Here is a 23,179-nt window from a genome sequence, read left to right on the forward strand (position 1 = left end):
AGTCACCCACAGACTCTAGCTGACAGGCAGGAGCTAGCTCCAAAAGGAGTCTTCTATGCTTTGAATGCCCATCAGTGTTTCAGCCTTGACCTGGACTGGATCTAAGCCGCTTGACTTTGACTGTATGTCATGTCAGCTGCGTTCTCTTAACGTGCACCTTGCTTCAACTCAACCATCCTGTGCTCCTGAGATGTGTCTGCTTTTCTGTAAACCAGTCAAGAAATGTGATGCTCTGGCCAAGTTCCTGAAATTCCCTTTTATCACTTCCCTGTACAGTGCACAGATGGCTCCTCTAGGGAGGGTTGTTTCAAGTAACTTTCTTCCTTCTTATCCCATCCCATTTTCCTTTTGAGGTCTGGACTATGTAGTACTTTCCAGCACACTGGGATCCTGAAGAAGTAAGATCCTTTCCTCTTTGCCTTAACTGAAAAGGCATATTTGACTAAGAACTCTCAAATTTATATCGTCATCCCTGAGCTTGCTGCCAAACTGAAGATTTGTATATATCGTCTTTTGGATTTCTCACAACCTTGACTGAACTCCTCCTTTTCCCTCTAAAGTGTTTTACCTGCAACCTTTTCCCCATATAAATTGACGTCAACCTCATCCTTCTCGTTGTTCAATCCAAACACCCTGGAGTAATCCTTGCCTCTCTCTATCTTTCACAGCCTACATCTAATTCAGCAGAAAATCCTCCTGGTTTCATTTTCAAATTGTATTCGAAATCTAGCCACCTGTTCTTGATACAGCAGCCAGAGTGATGCTTTTCAAATGTAAATGAGATCATGTCACTCCTCCTTTAAGACTCTACCATGGATTCTCATTTCACTTAGAATAAAGGCTCAAGTTTTGCTTCTAAGGCCCGAGATATAAATTTATACTAGCGACTCTAGTGTTACCTGCTATTTTGTACTGTCTGGACATGGGAATAAATTCGGCTTACATGGCAAGCACTGTACTATTATAAATTCAGAGCAATAATAATCCGTACAACCTCCCTGGAATCCACAGTTTGGCCTCACAAACTTGAACTCTGTCTGTTGAAAATATTTGTCAACTTGGTTAATGAAGATTATCTTTGCTCTATCTGTAGGAAAAAGGGGCAGCTATGCAACTCGAAATGTAAACAGGAAAGAACTTTAGCTTTTCCTTCGGGCTAAAGAGTCAACTTATTTATTTTCTGTAAAGTACTTATAAATTCACTTTGTGTGATAAATATGTGGTCAAAACCAATTGGACTAAAGACAAATCATTCTTGGTCATGTGGAGTTTTAAATTCTCTCTACTTTATATTCTTGATATCCTTTCTTCTTCTTCTTCTTTTTTTTTTTTTTTTTTTTTTTTTTGCTGCGGTACGCGGGCCTCTCACTGTTGTGGCCTCACCCGTTGCGGAGCACAGGCTCCGGACGCGCAGGCTCAGCGGCCATGGCTCACGGGCCCAGCCGCTCCGCGGCATGTGGGATCTTCCCGGACCGGGGCACGAACCCGTGTCCCCTGCATCGGCAGGCAGTCTCTCAACCACTGCGCCACCAGGGAAGCCCCTCCTTTCTTATTTCTGTCAGAAACATTACTCTGTCAATTTTAAGATAAGAAGTTACACAAAACATTCTTTTGCTCCGACCGAAGTTGTCTTCTTAACTTGGGGAGCTAGAGGAAATTTTTGCTATAGCTATTTAGCAACCTCACCATTTATGATTCGGTTGGAAGTGGATAGAAAGTTGAGCAGTAAGTGAAAAATGGATCTCAAAGTCTATGTACTTTGCTCGAGGAGAATGAAGACCCACCCTCAGATCTGAGCCTATGAAGAGGGAGTGTTCTGATTGAACTCCATGGTTATCTGGTTTCCATTTAGCTCTTAGCAGACAGCAAATCAGAAACAGGGAGGGGATTCGTGGTGGGCAGGGCCACTCAAAGTGCATTCTTCAAGAAGTGGCACAGAATTCAGAACCTGCAGAGACAGCAGTTAATAGCAATAAAGCTGTTTGGAGCCATTTAACGTGAAGCCCCGAAGATGTTATCACGCTATAGCCTAGTCAGTAAACGCTGTCCAAGATGATGACACTGAGTCATCTGGAAAGAAAAAAGAACACATAAAATAATGTTCAGGCAACATCCGGATTAGATGGAATGTATTTTAGAAAAATGTCTTCCTTAAATGATTAAAAAAAGCAAAACTAGTAGAGTCAAAGCAGTGCATTTTCATCTTGCTTATGTGGGGCCTGCTTATTCTCAGAATATGACAGTTTTCCTGCAAAACGCTTATGGACGAGTCTCCAATCTCCCTCATATCTCAAAGTCCACTAATTATCATACAGCTCCTCGCACTTTGAGTGGCTTGTATTACTAGGCTCCCAGCATTTTTCTCTGTGTTCTCATGTATTAATTCATAGAATACTTACAACGTCCCTGTGAGATGGGTAAATATGATTATCAGCTTTGAAATTAGATGTGAGGGAAATATCACCTGCTGAAAGCCACACAGCTAATCAGCGGCAGAGTCAATCCATTAAGCTACCTAAGTCTTCATCTAAATGACAGTCCCATGATGGAGGAGAGCTGTCTATGCTGGGTGTCCTTCCTCACGTCTGCACTGTGCTTCAAATGACATTATTTGAGACCTATTTACTCTCTTCTTTATTTTCCTCTGGATACTCTCCTGTGTCTCTCTAAACTTGTGGGTCTTAGAAATTAGCGTGATGCTCTAAATTCTTTTGTATCTAATACTTCTAGTAACAAAGTCTAAGATAGTCTAAGATGGCTTTGCTTTCTGGTGGCAGCCATGTTGGATTGATTTCTCATATTAAGCTTTTATTCAACCCTGCTTGACTGGGCAGCTGTAGTAGCTCGCTGACTGACATCCTTGCTTCTACCCTTACCCCTCAGTGTCTGTTCTCTAACCAGCAGTGAGAGCGATCCTGTTAAAACGTTTGCCGGATCACTTCTCTGCTTGAAGTCCTCCAATGTCTTGCCACATTACTCAGAGTAGAAGCCAAAGTCCTACAGTTGTCTATAAGGCCCTCCTTAGAGTTTCCTCTCCATCTTCACCTCCTGCCACTTTCCCCATGCACTGGGCTCCAGCCACAAAGGCCTCTGATGTTTTTGAGACCTTTGCACTTGCTGTTCCCTCTGCCTGGAACAGACTCCCCTCAGATATTCATGTGGCTTTCATCCCTTCCTTCAGGTCTTTGCTCAGATGTCATCCTCTCATCCCCACCCCATCATTCACCCTCCTCCTTTCCTGCTTATTGTAAAGCCATAGTGTTTACCATTAGCTATTTGTTTCTTCCTGCTACCTCACCTCGTATAATATGATATCCACGGGAACTTTTCCTGTCTTATTCATTAGTGTATATCCAGTATCTAGAATAGTGCCTAGCATAGAGTAGGTGGCCAATAAATAATTGTTGAATCAAGATTCTTTTTTTTAATTGAAATATAGTTGATTTACAATGTTGTGTTAGTTTCTGGTATACAGCAAAGTGATTCAGTTATACATATATATGTATATATTCTTTTTCAGATTCTTTTTCATTATAGCTTATTACAAGATGAATATACTTCCCTGTGCTATACAGTAGGACCTTGTTGTTTATCTATTTTATATACATGAATCAAGATTTTTGTTGTTTTGGGCATGAACTGTTGTTGATCAGAGGACTGCTTATTTCTGTGCTGTGTGGTTCTTTCAGGGACATTTAGAGCTAGTTGTAGAACTTTACATTTTGTTAAATCCCTTATTGAAATGGAAGATACAAAGGAAATGAGGCAGACAACATCTTATTTGTTCCTAGTGAATCCCTAGATATATATTTGGGACCAGAGATATATATTGTCCAAGTGCAAACCGCATTCTAAAAATGATATTTCATAGTTTTTGTCTGGCGTCAATACCAAAGTCTTCCATCTACCCTTCGGAAAAATAGAACAGGTTTCCTCAATTTCCACTCTCCTGTTTTTCTGGTTCTTCATTCTTTCACAGAGGATCTGTTCCTTTAGGCCAATTGTTTTTCTGGGTCCCATCCCCTGGGTCTTTAGTGGACTCTTTCCATTCTCAGAATGGTCTCAGGACACTTCTGGGCAGCTGTCAGAACATCAGCATCTTCTCAGTGGAAAGTCAACAAAACTTCCAATAATTCAGTCATCGCTTGCAGTTGGCCATTGTGAGCTAGTTTTCCTACAGGATTATTGTGACCAAATTCTCCTATTTCTCTCGCTCCTCAAAATTTCTTGGCTTCTAGATTTCTCCTGCCTCACTGTTATCTCAGGCTCCTTGTTCATCTGTTTTAACGTTCAGATTTCATATCCTGCTTTCCCTATTTCAATTTGATCACGTTAATCTGATTTTCTGCCTCAGTGTATTGAAGTTGGACTACTCCCATTTTTTTCCTGAACCCAAGAGCTTCATTCAGGAAGCAACCTGAGTAGAGTTGTGTTTCAGCTTTTATTAAAGTAACATTCCACCTCTTGGTTCAGAGCCCCACACACTGCCCCCTTTTCTCTTGACCAGTTTTTCTCTTAATGCCTGTGAAAGCGAGTGGATCTCAGCTTCCTTGAATGTGGAAGGAGCCTGACTGAAACTGCACTGATCCCCTCAGCTCACTTTCTTTTAACCTTCTTGATCATAATTGCTTAAATGTGTCAATTACTTTATTTCTTAGAAGGATCATGTCTTTTGATTCATACCAAGGGTAGTAAGAATCCACCTCTTTTTTTAATATTTATTTATTTGGCTGCATCAGATCTTAGTTGTGGCACATGAGATCTTTCATTGTGGCATGCAGGCTCTCTAGTTGTGGCACGAGGGCCCTGTAGTTGTGGCGCGTGGGCTCTAGAACCTGCGGGCTTCGCTGCCTCGTGGCATGTGGGATCTTAGTTCCCCAACCAGCGATCGGACCAGGGATCGAACCTGCGTCCCCTGCATTGGAAGGCAGATTCTTAACCACTGGACCACCAGGGAAGTCCCAGAATCCACCTCTTTTTGATGTAGCGGAACCAAATCCATCATGGTCACCAAAGGCCCATGTCCCTGTGCTGCTCTTTATCTACACCTCCATCATTGCTCTTAGACTATTGACAGCAACTTAAAGGCCTGTACTCTAGATTCAAACTGCATGCATTCGTATCCTGGCTCTACCACTTCCTGGCTGAGTAAGGTTTGGTCATTTATTTAAGTTCTCTGCGCCTCAGTTTCATAATCTGTACAATGATGATAAAAATATTTGCCTCTAGGTTTGTTGTAATGCTTCAATGAGATATTCTAATGCAAAGCACTTTAAACAGTTACTTATTATTTTTTTCCTCTTCTACAATAACATGTACAACTTTGGAATAAGGAAAAGTAGTGGAAACTTTTTTTAAAGGCTTGGTTACTGCCATTTCACCTGGACCTGGAAGACTTGTTTTTTGGGTAAAGAAATGTCTTCCCTGTGTGAAGGTTTCATAACCACAGTCAAGCAGGCCCATGAGCCCTGCCATTTAAAGTGGCTCCTCTCTTGTACCTATGACACTCATACCTACACCCTGGGAATGAGGACAGTGGTCCAGCTCCTGAGATTCTACAGGATAACCACTAAAGTCTCTTTGAATTCTATGCAATGATACATGGCTATGGGTGACCAGAACTTGAGATGGACACTCGCTGAATTTCATACCATGTGGTGGCATTCTGACTTCCTTGTGACCTTGACCAAGCTTTGAACAGGTAAGTGAAAGGGATGGAGGCCCACCGTGAAGTTAGTCATAGAACCAGTGTTTAGCACGATCATCTGAGAAAGAGAAAAGGAGCCTTTGAAAGTTTTTCCAAGTTAAATCAGGAGAGTTAACTTGTGGAGTGGAGGGTGGTCTCATAATTTTAAAAATTGGCCCTGGAAATTAAAATTTATCAGAAAAAAATGAATTCTATAGAGACAAGGGCAAAATTGTTTATTTAGGAAGGGAAAATGTTACCCAAATAGAGTTTCTATGAATATGAGTGTAAAATAAAAAGGAAGGAGAGAGAAGTGACTTAATGGAATTGTCTCTAAAACGTGTAAGTCCCAACATTACCCCCGTGACCCCTAATTCTAGAGTTCGTTGGTCACTGTAAAATCATAACACCTTCAGTGTATCTTTAACAGATTTTAAGGAACATACTAAGCAAATGGACACGTTTTGATTTGGCCATAAAATTTGAGAGCTATGATTCTCTAGGATTAATGAATAACATTTGTTTATTTGATTTCCTTTAAGAAATCATTCTAAAATCTGTTTACATATCTGTCCTCTCCAGGATGAATTTTGTGTTGGTTCAGCAGATTGTTTACTGTTTTTTCTTCTTCTTCCTTTTTTTTTTTTTTTTTTATCTTCCTGCTCAGTGCCCAACCCAAGTTCAAAGGCTGATGAGAGAGAAAATCTCATGAGGAGGTTTTACTCTAGGGAAGTTGTTCAGTGGATGGGATCTTGGCGCACAGAGCAAGATGTCAGGCTCTTTCTGGCTCCTTCTCAGCCTTGTTGCTGTAACGGCTGCTCAATCCGCCACTGAGGAACGGGCCAAGACATTTTTGCAGAAGTTTGACCGTGAAGCTGAAGACCTGTCTTATCAAAGTTCACTTGCTTCTTGGAATTATAACACCAATATTACCGATGAGAATGTCCAAAAGATGGTGAGTTCTCTCCTATAGCTGCATAAGGATATCAGTTGCTTCTTAAAAATCAGCTTACTGCCCAGGAAACCGAAAAGGGAAATCAAAGAAATGCTCCGAGCTGTGAGGTTGGATGTTTGCCTCAGTATTTCTGATTCTGGAGTCCCAGATGCCAAACAATTGACCTTTGGTTCATTTGGAAAATTGTTAACAAAATAATTCACTGGTCTCAGTCCAGATTCTTGGAAACCAGTGAACATGCTTTAGAAAGTTGCCACCATAATTCTCATCATAGTCAGGCTTTCAAAGCAGTTCATAGAAATGCCATAAGTTATTGAGTTAATAATTTTCCCAAGCCTACAATGTCAACAGGAATGTCTAAAGACTCTCTACAAATGATCTATTAACTGAGAAAAATGCAACTGGAGGCTTAGTGAAAGAGCTAGCCAGTAATTAAGATTACCAGGGGTCGGGTGAGGCTGGACTTGGGAATTCCTTCCTTAATGGTCTCGGAGCTCCGAGGGACTTCCAGAGCATACGGGATCCACAGAGCCCTCTGAGAAAAACCATAATCAAACCAATTCTGACAGATCTCAGAATGCTCTGGGAAAGCAAGATGTTTTGTTTGACAAGTGCAAGGATTTAGGGGATTTCTTCCCTCACAGATCCCAAAGCAGTGCTGAAAATGGAGTGACATTATTTAAGAAAAGTTTTTATGACACTTGTACAGCAATACATGCTTTCAAAAATGCAGTTCAGAAGCTTCTTTTTTCAAACAGTCGGTTGCATGTAAATTAAATTACTGCTGCTCTCTGGACAGATCCAATCTGAGACCTGCTGCCTCATCTGAATTCCTCAGGAGATTTTTTTCCCCCTAGTTTTCTAAAGCTTAAAGAGATCCAGGAGATTTTGACAGCCCAGTGTTGTCATAGGAGAGCATTTTTCTTGTCTCATAGTTTGGTCTTACCTCTCTTCACCTCTTCACTGTTGCTTTTTTCTCACTTTTTATTTGATCTTTGTTGGAGGTACCTGAAGTGCATTGTGCATTTGTTTTCATTCTCTTTTTTTTTAAACATCTTTATTGGAGTATAATTGCTTTACAATGGTGTGTTAGTTTCTGCTTTATAACAAAGTGAATCAGCTATACCTATACATATATCCCCATATCTCCTCCCTCTGGCGTCTCCCTTCCACCCTCCAGAAAGAGAAAAACAAATACGGTATGCTAACACCGTATATATGGAATCTAAAAAAAAAAAAAAAAAAAAGGTTCTGTTTTCATTCTTAGCCGAATTGTCCGCAGGTGGTGGTGAAGTTCGACCGGCATCATGCCTAAGAGGTCTGGAGTCAGACTGCTGAGGTCCAAACCCTGGCTCCACCACTTTCTACCTGGGTGAACGTGAGCTAGTTAATGAACCTTTCTCCGCCTTAGTTTTTCTGCCTGTGAAAAACAGCGTAACACTCATATTTGCCTCATAGGGTTGCTGGGACGACAGTTAATACACAAAACCACCAAAATAGTGCTCAATGCTTGTGAGCCTGGGAGAACAATACGATATCATTGCTGTGAATGTGAAAGGGAGTTATAATTGCTCAAGAGACATGTAACAGTTCTGTTGAGGGCCCGCTTGCTGAGAAGGGCATGTTGTACGCCCAGATGTAGTGATGTTTGTTGAATTCACGTTTGGATCTTAAGTGCTGTCATTTTTGAATTGCACTTGTTGATTAGAGGAAAGGCCAGAAATGAAAGGGCACAAATCCACAAAGTGTGGTCGAACTGCAGACAGTATGGGCCCTTTAAAGAAAAGTGAAAATATCTGAATGCAAGAAGCAAGCAGGGGGCCCAATATGTCCTTCCTCCAGCAATGGTGAAGGGCACGTTAGTGCATTAGTGCACCTGTGTGGATTTACCTGGGGAGGGGGCAATGCACAGGGAGAGCAATAGCTCTTCTGTTCTCTTATCACATATATTGAGATCCCCTGATGAAACGGGCACTGCAGCTGGTGGTACAAGAGGCACGAAATGAGCAGGAGACTGAGATATGATCTGCTGCCGGTGGCTATCAATAGAAAGAACTGGAGAAACGGAGCATGTTCCCCCAAGAGCCACTGGAGTGATTTAGGGCGATCAGAGAGAGTTAGAAGAGAAAGCAGAGTTAGCTCTCCAAAGCCTGACTCAAAAAGAAAAAAAAAACTGAGTCTGAGCGGGAACAAGAAAGGATAGAGTGTTCCCAGTTGTATCGGCCAACTCTCTTCAGACTAGAAAGATGGTGCCTTTGAAAGCTCAAAAGGGAGAAATTTACAATAAATAGGAGGAGGTGCTGTTTACGTTACAGGTGGTAAAACTGGTAAGACTTGTAAAACTAGGCCATTCTTTAATCTAAAACAGTGAGACATTGAAAACTATAAGTCGGTTTTCGTAGTATTTAAGTGAATGTAAGGATTGCAGATCCACTGTGGGTAAGGAAGTACGGTTAAGTGCATTTATGGACCCAGTTCTTTACCTTTCCCTATATCAACACCCAAGGTTATGTCACTTTGCAGTGCCATCCCACTGAAGGTGATGTGATCGTGTCCTTCGCCATGTGACTTACTTTGACCAATGGACTGTTAGCAGATGTGATGCAAGTAGAGGCTTGGAAGGGACTTGAACAGTGGGGCTTGTTCTTTGCACCTTTGGCTTTGCTATGAGAACATGCCTGGGTTGGCCAGCTAAAGAGTGAGGGAATGTGTGGAATAGTTGTCCCGTCTGAAACCAATCCCCCAGAGTTGTAAGCAAATCCAGCCAAGATCAGCAGAGCTGCCTGGTAACCCTCAGTGATTCTAGGCACGTAAACAATGAACACATGCCATTGAGATTTTTGGTTGTTTGTTATGTAGTATTATTGTAACAATAGGTAAGTAATACAGGAAGAGAAATTTGGGCTGTATGACATGTGTCTGTTCATATCCTATCAGGGTGACATTATTGAGGGCAATCTGCCATTTCCTAATTATCCCTTGGCATAACTTTCAGAGTCAGAATATTGGGCTTGTCAGCCAATCAGTCTGACGCAGTATGGCGATTCTCAGATCAAGTCATGAGACTATAGCTTAAAATAATAGAAGGCAGCAAAACTTGATCAGTATAGTGTCCCCAAATCTCCCTGCTTAGGAGAGGCCCATCAGACAGAGATAAGGAAAAAAGCTTGGTTCAAAACAGGTTTCCATAGAATTCAGAAACTCACTGAAAATTAATTACCAAATACTTGCTTTAGAGCAAATACTGTTCTCATGTTTGAGATCGAACATTCACCAATTAAACTGTAATTCTCTTCTCAGTAAAATGACATTACTTTTTTGCATTGCCCCTTTGTAAGTTTATTGTTGGTTTTATTTTTGAAAGAGTCCTTTGTCAGTCAAAAGGATTTCTTTTTTCTTTTTCTTTCTTTTCTTTTTTTTTGCAAAGTCGGAAGCTCTCTAGCAACATAGGAGGTCCCTGGACAATTTTTTTATCCCTGGAAGAGAGCGAAAGGATCCCGTCACTGGCAGGGGCATCCTGGTTCACTGTTCCAGTATTTGACAGTAACTACTACAGCTGCCCCAAATTCCTGTGCATGCAGCTGAAGGGCGTGTTGAAGACTGCCCTGTTGGAGCCCTGGAGGTCTCCAAAAACACTTCATAAATATTTCTTGTTGAGTTATCAGAAGTTGTAAAGAGAGAGCAGGAGGCCCACACTTACCCTTTGGGTGGTCAGGGCCCTTAGAGTCCTTGGGCACACCTGCTTCCTAAACCTTTTCCGCTGTCTTTAGGGCTGGGGGCACAGTGAACCCAGAGAAGGGTCATTTTAAACTGCTATTCTGTACCCAAGGAAAGAATGTAGACGCCAACCCTGTCTCCAATGAATCTGTCCCACACTCCCCAACACATACAAGTACCTACACCCAGGTACAGGGGTTGGGAAAAGTCAGTGTGATGCAAATACAGTGGAATTCAGGGAATCTGATGCTATCTTGACTCTCCTGAGCTGGCTGTGATACCTTGGGCAAGTCACTTATTTTTTGTCTCTTGAAACATAAGAGGGTGGATGGGCCCAGCCAAGATTTTTCAGTGGATAACTGGTGAATGAATAAGTTCCACATGTGGAGGATTAACATGAGTCAAGTGCATTGGAGGCCTGTTCATACTAGTTTTTCTTTGTCATGAAAACTTGATGATGTCCCAGTTGAGTGATGTAATTTGGTGAAACTGAACTTGAGCAACTCAAAATGACATGTTTAATTCCATCCAAATTTGACACAGTTACTCACTGATCTAAGCACTCTGACAGGACACCAGGCAGCCACGAGCTACACCCAGGGAAAGCGGCCTGGTGGTCAGGAACTGCCGCTGCTTCTTAGTGTGTGCCAGGTAACTGGGCAAAAGAGAATTCATTTAATTTTGGCTAAATCCTTTGGTTTGGAGCGGTTCCATGGGTGTTTCAGAGCCAGTTATAGGAGCTAGGGAATAAGGTGGGGTTTTTTTTCTTTGCTTTTACTATTGAGCGCTTTTAACAACAGCTTTGTTGAGATACAATTATGCACCATAAAATTCACCAATTTAAAGTCTACAATTCAATGCTTTTTAGTATATTTGCAGAATTGTACAACTGTCATCACCATCTCATTTTAGAACATTTCCATCATCCCAAAAGAAACTACACGCCCATTAGTAATCATTCTTCCTCCCCCGTCCCCAGCTCTAAGCAACCACTGATCTACTTTCTGTCTCTATAGATCTGCCTATTCTGGACATGTCATATAAATGGAATTATACACTAGGTGGTCTTTCGTGACTGGCTTCTTTCACTTTGCATGCCGTAGCATGTATCATTACTTGGTTCCATTTTATTGCCAAATAGTATTCCATTATATGGATTTTTTTTTAAACTTTTCATTGTAAAAATTGTCAAACACATAAAAGAAAGACTAGTATGTTGAATCTCCTTATACCCATCACCCAGCTTCAGCAATTGTCAACACTTTGGCCAATCTTGTTTTATTTTTCTACCCAACCCCATGTTTACTGGATTATTTTGAAGGAAATCCCCAACATCATATAACTATATGTTACGTGTAAATATTTTACCTTCTAGCTCTCAAAGTAAGAATTTTTAAAACAACCTTAATAACAGTACCATGTCAAAAACATGATAATAATTCCTCAATACCATCAAATATCTAGTCAGTATTCAAATGTACCCTAATGTCTCATTTAAAAAAATTTCAGCTGGTTTGTTTGAATCAGGATCTAACAAGGTCCTCTCTTGATCATTTTAGCAGATGTACTTTAGGTCTTTTTTAGCCTATAGAGTCCCTCCATCATTTTTCTGTTTGTTTTGTTTTGTTTTGCAGTTTATTCGCAGAAGTACTGAACTGTTAGTCCTATAGAAACTCCCACTTTCTGGATTTGCTGATTATGTCCCTATAATATTGCTTAACATGCTCTTTTGACCCCTGTGTTTTCTGTAAATGTATAGATCCGGGGCAGAGGTCAGCACACTTTTTCCATAAAAGGCCAGGTAGTAAATATTTCAGGCTTTGTGAGCCTCTATTCAACTCTGCCATTGTAGACCAGTCAACTCTGCCATTGTAGCACAAAAGCAGCCATAGACAGCCCACAAATGGGTGTGAATATGTTGCAATAAAACTTTATTTACAAAAACAAATGGTGGGCAGAGTCCTGATCTAGAGACCTGATCAAAATCAGGTTTCACTTGTGAATTTTTTTAATAGGTGTGGAAAATGAATTTACACTACTAGCAGGGTGCAGGAATATTGAGCCAAGAAATTAACAAAAAACTTGTTCAGGTTCCTAGAGCTCTGGAAAAAAGAAGCAAATTTGAAAATCTGTAGGGACCCTTTTATGAGCCAAAGCTCAAGGCATTCCTACTTTATGTAACAGATACAAATAAATTTAAGATAGACTAAAAATTAAATAGGAAAAGTAAGACAAACTTTTATAAGGATATATAGGTGACTCTTGGTTGGACATGGTTTATTATTATTTTTTTATAGATAAGATTTCTTTTTTATATTTCTTTTTATTTATTATCATTTATTGTTGGCCGCACTGGGTCTTCGTTGCTGCGCATGGGCTTTCTCTAGATGTGGCGAGCGGGGGCTACTCTTCATTGGGGAGCGCAGGCTTCTCATTGCGATGGCTTCTCTTGTTGCAGAGCACGGGCTCTAGGTGCACGGGCTTCAGTAGTTGTGGTGCGCAGCCTCAGCAGTTGTGGCTCATGGGCTCTAGAGTGCAGGCTGAGTAGTTGTGGTGCACAGACTTAGTTGCTCTATGGCGTGTGGGATCTTCCCGGACCAGGGCTTGAACCCGTGTCCCCTGCATTGGCAGGCGGATTCTTTTTTTTTTTTTTTTTTTTAGTTTTTTTAACATCTTTATTGGAGTATAACAATGGTGTGTTAGTTTCTGCTTTATAACAAAGTGAATCAGTTATACATATGCATATATCCCCATATCTCTTCCCTCTTGTGTCTCCGTCCCTCCCACCCTCCCTATCCCACCCCTCCAAGCGGGCACAAAGCACCGAGCTGATCTCCCTGTGCTATGTGGCTGCTTCCCACTAGCTATCTATTTTACGTTTGGTAGTGTATATATGTCCATGCCATTCTCTCACTTTGTCCCATCTTACCCTTCCCCCTCCCCATATCCTCAAGTCCATTCTCCAGTAGGTCTGCGTCTTTATTCCCATCTTGCCCCTAGGTTCTTCATGACCATTTTTGTTTGTTTGTTTTTGAGATTCCATATGTATGTGTTAGCATATGGTATTTGTTTTTCCTCTTTCTGACTTACTTCACTCTGTATGACAGACTCTAGGTCCATCCACCTCACTACAAATAACTCAATTTTGTTTCTTTTTATGGCTGAGTAATAGTCCATTGTATATATATTATGCCACATCTTCTTTATCCATTCATCTGTTGATGGACACTTAGGTTGCTTCCATGTCCTGGCTATTGTAAGTAGAGCTGCAATGAACATTGTGGTACATGACTCTTTTTGAATTACGGTTTTCTCAGGGTATATGCCCAGTAGTGGGATAGCTGAGTCGTATGGTAGTTCTATTTTTAGCTTTTTAAGGAACCTCCATACTGTTCTCCATAGTGGCTGTATCAATTTACATTCCCACCAACAGTGCAAGAGTGTTCCCTTTTCTCCACACCCTCTCCAGCATTTATTGTTTCTAGATTTTTTGATGATGGCCATTCTGACCGGTGTGAGATGATATCTCATTGTAGTTTTGATTTGCATTTCTCTAATGATTAATGATGTTGAGCATTCTTTCATGTGTTTGTTGGCAATCTGTATATCTTCTGTGGAGAAATGTCTGTTTAGGTCTTCTGCCCATGTTTGGATTGGGTTGTTTGTTTTTTTGATATTGAGCTGCATGAGCTACTTGTAAATTTTGGATATTAATCCTTTGTCAGTTGCTTCATTTGCAAATATTTTCTCCCATTCTCAGGGTTGTCTTTCCGTCTTGTTTATGGTTTCCTTTGCTGTGCAAAAGCTTTTAAGTTTCATTAGGTCCCATTTGTTGATTTTTGTTTTTATTTCCATTTCTCTAGGAGATGGGTCAAAAAGGATCTTGCTGTGATTTATGTCATAGAGTGTTCTGCCTATGTTTTCCTCTAAGAGTTTTATAATGTCTGGCCTTAACATTTAGGTCTTTAATCCATTTTGAGTTTATTTTTGTGTATGGTGTTAGGGAGTGTTCTAATTTCATTCTCTTACATGTACCTGTCCAGTTTTCCCAGCACCACTTACTGAAGAGGCTGTCTTTTCTCCATTGTATATTCTTGCCTCCTTTATCAAAGATAAGGTGACCATATGTGCGTGAGTTTATCTCTGGGCTTTCTATCCTGTTCCATTGGTCTATATTTCTGTTTTTGTGCCAGTACCATACTGTCTTGATTACTGTAGCTTTGTGGTATAGTCTGAAGTCCGAGAGGGCAGGCGGATTCTTAACCACTGTGCCACTAGGGAAGCCCAGGAATGGTTTATTAAATGACTTTTGTTTTAGAATGATTTATTAAATAAGAGACAAAAGGATCAATCTATAAAGGAAAAGACTGAGCAAATCAGTTGCATTAGGATTAGAAAGAAACTTCTGTGCACTAAAAGACATCATAAACCTACACACACAGACACACACAGGACAAGAAGCAGAGCTTGAGAAAACATTTGTGATACATATAATTAACAAAAGATTAACAGTCAGAATCTATAAAGAAATTTTACTAAGTGTTAAAAAAGACAGAAATTCACTAGAAAAATAGGGAAAAGATATGAGCAGCAAATGCATAGAGGAGGAAATTTGAATATATATATATATTTATATACCTCATATATATGTTTAACCTCACTAATAATCAGAGGGATAACATTATATTAATAATGAAACACCGAGTTGACATAAAGTCAGATTTACCAAGATTTAGCAATATCTACAGGAGTTGAAAATTGCTTTAACCCATCAATTCCACTTCTAAGAATATGTGGGGGGTTTTAAATTAATTAATTAATTTTTGGCTGTGTTGTGTCTTCATTGCCGTGAGGGCTTTCTCTAGTTGTGGCGAGCGGGGGCTACTCATCGTTGCAGTGTGCGGACTCATTGTGGTGGCTTGTCTTGTTGCGGAGCATGGGCTCTAGACATGCAGGCTTCAGTAGTTGTGGCACGTGGGCTCAGTAGTTGTGGCTCACGGGCTCTAGAGCGCAGGCTCAGTAGTTGTGGCACGTGGGCTTAGTTGCTCTGCGGCATGTGGGATCTTCCTGGACCAGGGATTGAACCCGTGTCCCCTGCATTGGCGGGTGGATTCTTAACCACCGTGCCACCAGGGAAGTCCTACCATTTCTTTTTTGTAGTGAGAACATTTAAGATCTACTCTCTTAGGAACTTTTGAGTATATAATACGGTATTATTGATTCTAACCACTAAATAAATATGTCTCAAGCAACTATTGCAAAGTGTCAACGTTTAAAAAATCTGAGTAGAGGTTTTCGTGATAGTTGCTATGTTACTTATACTACATTATATTTGTTATTATGAAATATCTCAAATATATATCTAGTGGGCCACTTTCTGGCAGGACCCAGTTTCAGGTGTGAGTGGATTTTTCTTTTTCCCTATGAGATAAAATTCAGCCATACCCCTTCCTCCCATCTGAAAAAAGAAAAAATAAATTTTTGATTCTCATGGCAAAACAATATTGTTGTAATTTAGATTACCTACTTCCTTGAATAGAATAAGCTGTTTTAAAAAATATGCAAGTATCTGGGCATATTTGAAAAGTAACCAAGGCAGTTTTCATCTTTGAATCTGATGTGGTTTTGAGAGCTATATATGGAAACTGGACCAGCATATGGGACCTGAGCGTGGAGGGTTCCCTGGGAGCCTGTTGGGCTCCAAGTCACTGTTTGGATGCTAAGGTTCCGTTCAGTTTTTCATCTTCTGTCTTCAGGGAACTCTCATACCTACAGGGGAAGAAGTGGTTTAGGGGTTGATAGTGAGCTATAGAAAAAAAGAAAATGAGATTTTAATTGTTTTCATTTCAAACAACTTATCACAAAAGCATTTTAATTGTTTAGATAAAACTATCATAATTTGGTTAGAGACCACAGACCTATGGCTTAAGACGAAGCTCATATGAAAACATTTAAAAGCATAATGAAATCATATTTAACTTGCATATCATTAGGGCCAAAAAGAGCAGGATATCTTTTGGAGTGTTTTAAAATATAATTTAGGATTTCACATCTTCAGTCCTTGAAATTACAAAGGATCTCTTGTAGGATGAGAATATGGTATCCACTGTAGTTATATGTAGGAAGTCAGAGAGGGTTCTAACTTCCTGTGATTGTACTGAGTAATGTGTGTCTTGACCCCAAACCCCCATCAATGGCTGTGGAAACTTTTGCTGTGTTAGCTGCTGCTCTCCTGCCTTTGCACAGAGGCAGTATGGGATGCCACTTATTTGATTTGTAATGGTTCCTTTTGAACCCTGTAACTATGTAGGTTACTGTATATGCTTCAATTCGTTCATCATTCAAATCCAAAAATGACATATAGCTCTCAAGCACTGTCTGTGTTACTTGGTTGGCATGTATGAACTGACTTTGATTCTCTGTATAACTTCTAAGCTGTCAGTTTTATGTAGGCTTGGGAGCCTTATAGCATGAATATGGAATAGATTGTAAGCAGTATTAAAAAGAACAGCTTGGGATGGAACAGTGTGTCCTCAGGGGCCAAAATTCAAGGCAACATAAAGTAATTTTTTTGTGATATAAAGTATAACACTTGTATATGGTAGCGATAAATAAAATAAAACAGATATCTTCAAAGTTCCCACATGCAGTATAATTTTTAAAAAATATTTTAAGATTGGGGCCTTTTGGGAATAATGAGCTGTTTCCAAAGTAGATTGAAAAGAAAAGAATTGCCTTAATTTGGGATCAAAGTTTTACTAGAAATTTTGCTGTCAGTCATTCTGGATTGGATGAAAAAGGGTAGGGACTGAGAGGTGAGTGGTGGGTTGCATGAATGAATTTGTGCTGTAGACCGAACTCCTCTTTCCATAGCTCACTCCCTCTCATTCGGGCATGTTAGAGACAAGAACAGAATATGTCGAATCTATAGCCAGTGGTTAAGAGCATTAGCTTTGGAGGTAAACATTTCTGGGTTGACACCCTGTTTCTTCCAGTTGCTAGCTGTGTGACCTAGGCAAAGTTACTTACCTGCTCTGTGCCTCATTTCCCTCATTTGTGAAGTGGAGACAATCACAACTACCTCACAAGATTGTTTGTGAAGATTAACTGAGAAGTAGTTCCTGAGGGGTTGTGTGTGCTCAATAAAGAGAGAAATCTTTTTCCATTTCACTGCAACTATTCCCTTCATCTCTTGTCTGATCCGTTGTTGTCCCTTTCCTGCACCACTTTCATCATGTCACACACCTGCTTGCAACCCCTAAGTGACTCCCTAGTATTTACAGGATAAAAGTAAAATTCCTTGGTCTAGAGAGTGCAGTCATGTCTGGAGTCCTGCTTTGGAATCTGTGCTAGTTTTCTATTGAGTAAGAGATTACTACAAGCGTAGTAGCTTAAAACAACACACACTTGTTATCTCACAGTTCCTGTGGGGCGGGACTCCAGGCACACCTTAGCTGGATCTGCTTCTGAGTCTCATAAGCTTACAATCAAGGTCCCGGCTAGAGCTGTGGTCTCATCTGCAGCTCAACTGGGGATGAATCCACTTCCAAGCTAATGTGGTTAGTGGTAGCATTTAGATCCTCATATGTTGCTGAACTGAGGTCCTTAGGATGTCAGTCAGAGGCCATCTTCAATTCCTCACCATGTGGCCCTATCCATAGGATAGTTCACAACATGGCATCTTGCTGCATCAAAATCAGCAAGGGAGAGTCTTCTGGCAAGATAAAAATGGCAACCTTATGTAACATAAACATGTATATCCTGTCACTTTTGCTATATTCTCCCAGTTAGAAGTGAGGCACAGGTCCTGCTCACCCTCAGGGGGAGGGGGACACACAAGGGTGCCCAGCAGGAAGGAGGGATCACAGGAGCCATCTTAGTGTCTGCCCACCACAGGATCCAGGATTCAGATGCCAGCATTTAGTTACCAGCTCCACTTTTTATTTCTCTTAGCCCCTTTCTACACATAGGAAAAATGGAAAAAGAATAATTTTCTATCTCGTGGGGTTGTTAAGAAGACCAAATGAGGTAAATTATTTTGCAAAGTACTCTATACCCATCTATCTCCTACCTACTTTAAGGTCTGTCTTAAGTTCCACCTCCTCCAGGAGGGCTTGCCAAATCTGGTCCCTGTAACAGGAACTGCTTAGCCCCACTCATAGTTTATACATTATCATATGCTCTTGTTTCAGTAGTGAAACATTCACGATGCGTATCTTATCTGTTTGATAAAACTGTCAGCCACTTAAGGACAAGGACTTTTTTCCCTGTAAGTGATAAAGTAGCTATGATTTTTAAATGCTTGGGATATATCAGGCACTTTGATAGGCATTATATTGCTTGTTAAATTTTCTCGCCTTTACAGCAACCCTTTGAGGTAAGTTCTACTATTATTACTCTCATTTTCCGAGTAAGGTAACATGACTCAGAGAGGCTAAGTAATTTGTTCAGGGTCACAATAGCTAGTCAGAAGTGTCTGACTCAAGGAATGGAGTTCTTACTTGCCTCATATGCTACCTCTTTTATAGGGTCTGGAGAAGTACAATGTACAAAATAGTTGCTCATTTCAGTCTTTGATAAATGGAAATGAGCTTGTGCGCTGAGAGAAGACTGCATTGGATAAGTCTGGAGAAGTCCACTTGCTTACTGATGGTCAAGATGGGGGGGCAAGTGAATCCTGGCATCATCACCTGCTTATTGGTTTCTTTTGCTGGTAGAAAATCACCACAGCTACCAAATGGCCATGTTCTGGGCAACCTTGACTGGGGATCATACTTTAAGATCAGAATCTCTGGTAAATCATGGCACCATGGAGCTTCCTGTAAACTGGTTCTCATTTCTTACGGTTCTCATCGCCATGAGGAGCTGTATGCCCAGGAAGTCCGCTCTGAGCTCTGCTGGACTCTCCCTTTAGAGCACTCGTCCTTGAATCCTTGAACAACTCGCCCACGTCACAAGTGCTAAGACCATACCTCCCAGGGCCTCACAACATGAATCATCTGTGAGAATTCACTTCCGGTTCTGGGGACAGGACCCTTGGGAAAACTAAGCACTAGGTCAGAAAGAGAGTGTGACCAAGTGTGGCTTGGTCACTCTTAACCTAAACTTTGACCTTCAGCAAAGTAGAGAATTAAATCACTCAGGAAATATTAAATGTTCCACCAGATGCTCTTTGGACTATATCTTCTGTTCTATCTATTCGAGCAGTGCCATTCTAACTTCAACTTTATTATTATTATTATTTTTTTTTTTTTTGTCGTTTCAGAATGCAGCCGGGGCCAAATGGTCTGCCTTTTATGAAGAACAATCCAGGATTGCCAAAACTTATCCACTAGAAGAAATTCGGAATCTCACACTCAAGCGTCAATTGCAGGTCCTTCAGCAGAGTGGGACCTCAGTGCTCTCAGCAGACAAGAGCAAACGAGTACGTGACATGCTAGCATTGACCCCAAGAGTTGAAATATTGGGGAAATCTTAAACATTAATATCACCCCTGGCTGCTGCCTTTATCTGCCAAGATAGCAATGCTCACAATAGAAAGAGCTCTGTGCCTCGGTAGGGTGGCCACGTAACTTATCATCCAAACCGATATCCTTTGAGAGTGAAGTAGGACACTGGTATGTTGGGACACATTGTTAAAGCACGATTCTAAGGGCGCTGTGGTCTATATGGACACAGTGACAGAGGTCACCTTCCTGAGGACCAGGCACTTAGTCCATGTCCGTGCTTCTCAACCGGGAGTGATTTTGCCCGCCAGGGACATTTGACAATATCTGGAGACATTTTTGGTTTTTACAACTGTTGAGGGGTGCTGTTGGCATCTGGCGGGTAGGGATGCTGCTAAACGCTACAAGGCGCAAGGAAGCCCCCAAAGACAAGAGTCGTCTGGTCCAAAGCGTCAGTGGTGCTAAGCTTGAGAAGCCCTGCATGTCGTCTGATCCTCCCCCACCCCTTTGACTCTTGACTCTCCTCTGCAACTTCTTTAACAAATGGCTAAACCACCCCAGCTCAAACTGCTTCAGGGATGGGCGACTCACTTCTTTTCAACAGGCCAGTTCCGTATGTGGGTCCCTCTAACTGATGGCAAGATACTCCTTCCATTGAGCATAAAGTGCTTTTCCTCCACTCTGTACCGCCTTCTCGAGCCAAATTGCTCTCTCCCATAATGGTCTTTAAATAAAGGAAGGCAGGTAATTTTTTTTTTAACTAGTTGAGTCTTGTCTTCTCTAGGCTAAACATCCTTCACTCTGTCCATTTTTCCTTATACGATGGTTTCAAGTTCCCTAACCAGTCCTAGTTGCTGGCTTCATTTTGTCAGTATCCTTGGACTGAACACAGCCCTCCGAGTGGGTTTGGGTCTGCCTGGAGGTGAGCAGGGGTACGACATCCTGCCTCCTGTGCTTTACATCTACTAGGACAGCCCAGGATTACATTAGGCTCCTGTTTGCTTGCTTTGGTTTTTTGACAGTCAAATTCCATGGTTGATTCATCTCAACATCACTGTCAAGAAAGTCTCCAAATCTCTTCCACCAATGTTGCTCCAAAAATAATACCTTTGAAAATTCTATTCTTATGTAGGTAGTTTGTCTAAATTCAAGAAAGCCTACATTCACCCCTGTTAAAATAAAAATCTCTCATCCTATCTCTCTAGCCCAGGAGTCAGCAAACTTTCTTTCTGTAAAGGGAACGATAGTAGATATTTTAGGTTAGTGGGCCATACTGTCTCTGTCCCACTGAGTCAGTCTGCTCTTGTTGCAGGAAATCAGCCGCAGCTAACACAGAAACAAATGGGCATGGCTGTGTTCCAATAAAACTTACAAAAACAGGCAGCAGACAGGATTCGGTCTGCAAATCATAATTTACAGACCCTTGATTTGATCTATTGAAATATTTTTATCTAAAAGATTTGCCTATTTAACATCAAAGTCTTTCTCAGCTGCTTGCCCTCTGGTACTGTGTTCTTATCTGCATCTATAAAAAGAAAAATGCACGATAAGGACAAAGGTCAAACCATATGGCCTGTGTCTTCCTACAAGCTGTTGTTTATTATTCTGCATTCTTTGGGGCCCATTATTCAAATAGTTATTAATCCACTTTATTTTATCCATTTCGCCCTGCCCCATCTTTTCCACAAGGACACCGTCTTGCCCGTTGCTCTGTTACAATCTAGAGCTTGGTCTAGTCTAGGTGGAAACTGGACATTGTATTTTAAAAAGATCCCCAGATAATTCTGATGTGCAGCCAGGATTAAAAATCACTGAAATGCGTGTAAGAAGAGCTTGAAGTGTTTGGGAGGAGGGGAGACTCAAGGATGCATGAATTCAATGGAGAGGAAGGAGGGGAGATGGAAAAAGCAGGTAGAGAAAGAGAGCAGGAGGGGTTTTGTGCCATGGTAAGGGACTTGGGTTTATTCCTTTGGACTGTGGGATCTTGTTGAAGTTTTAAGCATGAGATCTGTTTCATGTTTTAGGATAATGGCTCTTGTAGTAGAGTGAAGGAATAACGGAAGAGAGAAATAGGAGAAGGGGAAACAGGGCCGTTCATCCAGTGATTCTTAAATCATCTATGGGAGAGAACCAGTCCCTCCCTCCCTCCCTCCCTCCCTCCCTTCCTTCCTTCCTTCCTTCCTTTCTTCCTTCCTTCCTTCCTTCTTTCCTTTCTTCCTTCCTCCCTCCCTTCTTCCCTATCTTTCTTTATTTCCAATCCATTGCAGATCAGTGCTTGGTTAATTTCATTGATCACATGCTTAGCTGTCATGGAAATATCAAATCGTTTTTAAAAGTTTATAAACATTTATTCTCTCAATTCCTGTGCTTCTCATAGACGAGAAACAAACTATTTGCTGACTTGCACTGGTCCATGGACCATACTTTGAGTAGCACTGCTTTACTCTATTACCTTTATGCTCCTTTACCTACAGGGTAAAAGTTAAACTCTTCAGTAAGGCATAGAAGGCTGCTCATGATCTGCCCCTACTTCCCTCTCTATTCTCCCATCCTCCATGCCCCTCAATCAACACCACTACCCCAGTTTTCTCTCTCATGTCACCACTCCCTGAAAATGCCTTGTCTTTCTCAACCTTCTTCTGTCTTGTAAGCTCTGTCCTCTACTTCCCTTCTCTACTTGACCAATTCCTACCTCTCTTCCAAGCCCCCTCTTTGAAGCCATTCCTGAATCTCCAGGTTATTAATTTATCCACACACCCCCCCATGCTGCCACATCACTTTTTGGCCACAGTTATAGTACCTGTCACTCTATTATGTAATCATTGGTTTCATGATTGTCTCACTGTCGCATGATTGTGGGGTCCTTGAGGACCAGTGACTTGTTCATGTCATAATTGTCAGAGTGTAGGACATAGCAGATGTTCAATAAATGTGCACTCAGTGAAGGCTGAATGGAATAAGAAACGCACTGCTCTGTGCGTGTGTGGGTGAGAAACATTCTTGGGATTTTGGTAGATCTGTTCTGTTTTGTTTTTTTAGTCACTCCACATATATTTATCATGTGCTTATAAGAAGGCCCGTCTGTGCTAGTCGACGGTGGGAAAATTTAACTGAGGTGTTCCAACCCTACATGAAAGAAGATACTTAGCCAAGAAGATGTGAACTGCTGTATTTTGAGGCATAAAAAAATCACATGGTTGAAAGGACATCTCTGCATTAGCATTCTCTTTTGTACATCTTCCACTTTTAACATTGTTTATTATCTTTAATTTGCAGTTGAACGCAATTCTAAGTACAATGAGCACCATCTACAGTAGTGGGAAAGTTTTGGACCCAAATACACAGGAGTCCTTAGTACTTGAACCAGGTGGGCTA

The 23,179-nt window shown here is 41.1% G+C and overlaps 1 protein-coding gene across 1 annotated transcript in view; it reads left to right on the forward strand.

The window, feature by feature from the left end:
• The first annotated feature begins 1,329 nt into the window (after positions 1 to 1,329).
• The window catches only part of ACE2 (angiotensin converting enzyme 2), a 56,391-nt gene continuing 34,541 nt past the window's right edge, over positions 1,330 to 23,179 (forward strand). Inside the window, exons 1-4 of the mRNA XM_019925618.3 lie at positions 1,330 to 5,701; positions 6,354 to 6,641; positions 19,624 to 19,782; positions 23,081 to 23,171. Coding sequence (XP_019781177.2) covers positions 6,456 to 6,641; positions 19,624 to 19,782; positions 23,081 to 23,171 — 436 coding nt within the window. The 5' untranslated portion in view covers positions 1,330 to 5,701; positions 6,354 to 6,455. The remainder of the gene's footprint in view (positions 5,702 to 6,353; positions 6,642 to 19,623; positions 19,783 to 23,080; positions 23,172 to 23,179) is intronic.

This window comes from Tursiops truncatus, chromosome X (genome assembly GCF_011762595.2).
Source record: "Tursiops truncatus isolate mTurTru1 chromosome X, mTurTru1.mat.Y, whole genome shotgun sequence".
In the NCBI taxonomy this organism is placed as follows: domain Eukaryota; kingdom Metazoa; phylum Chordata; class Mammalia; order Artiodactyla; family Delphinidae; genus Tursiops; species Tursiops truncatus.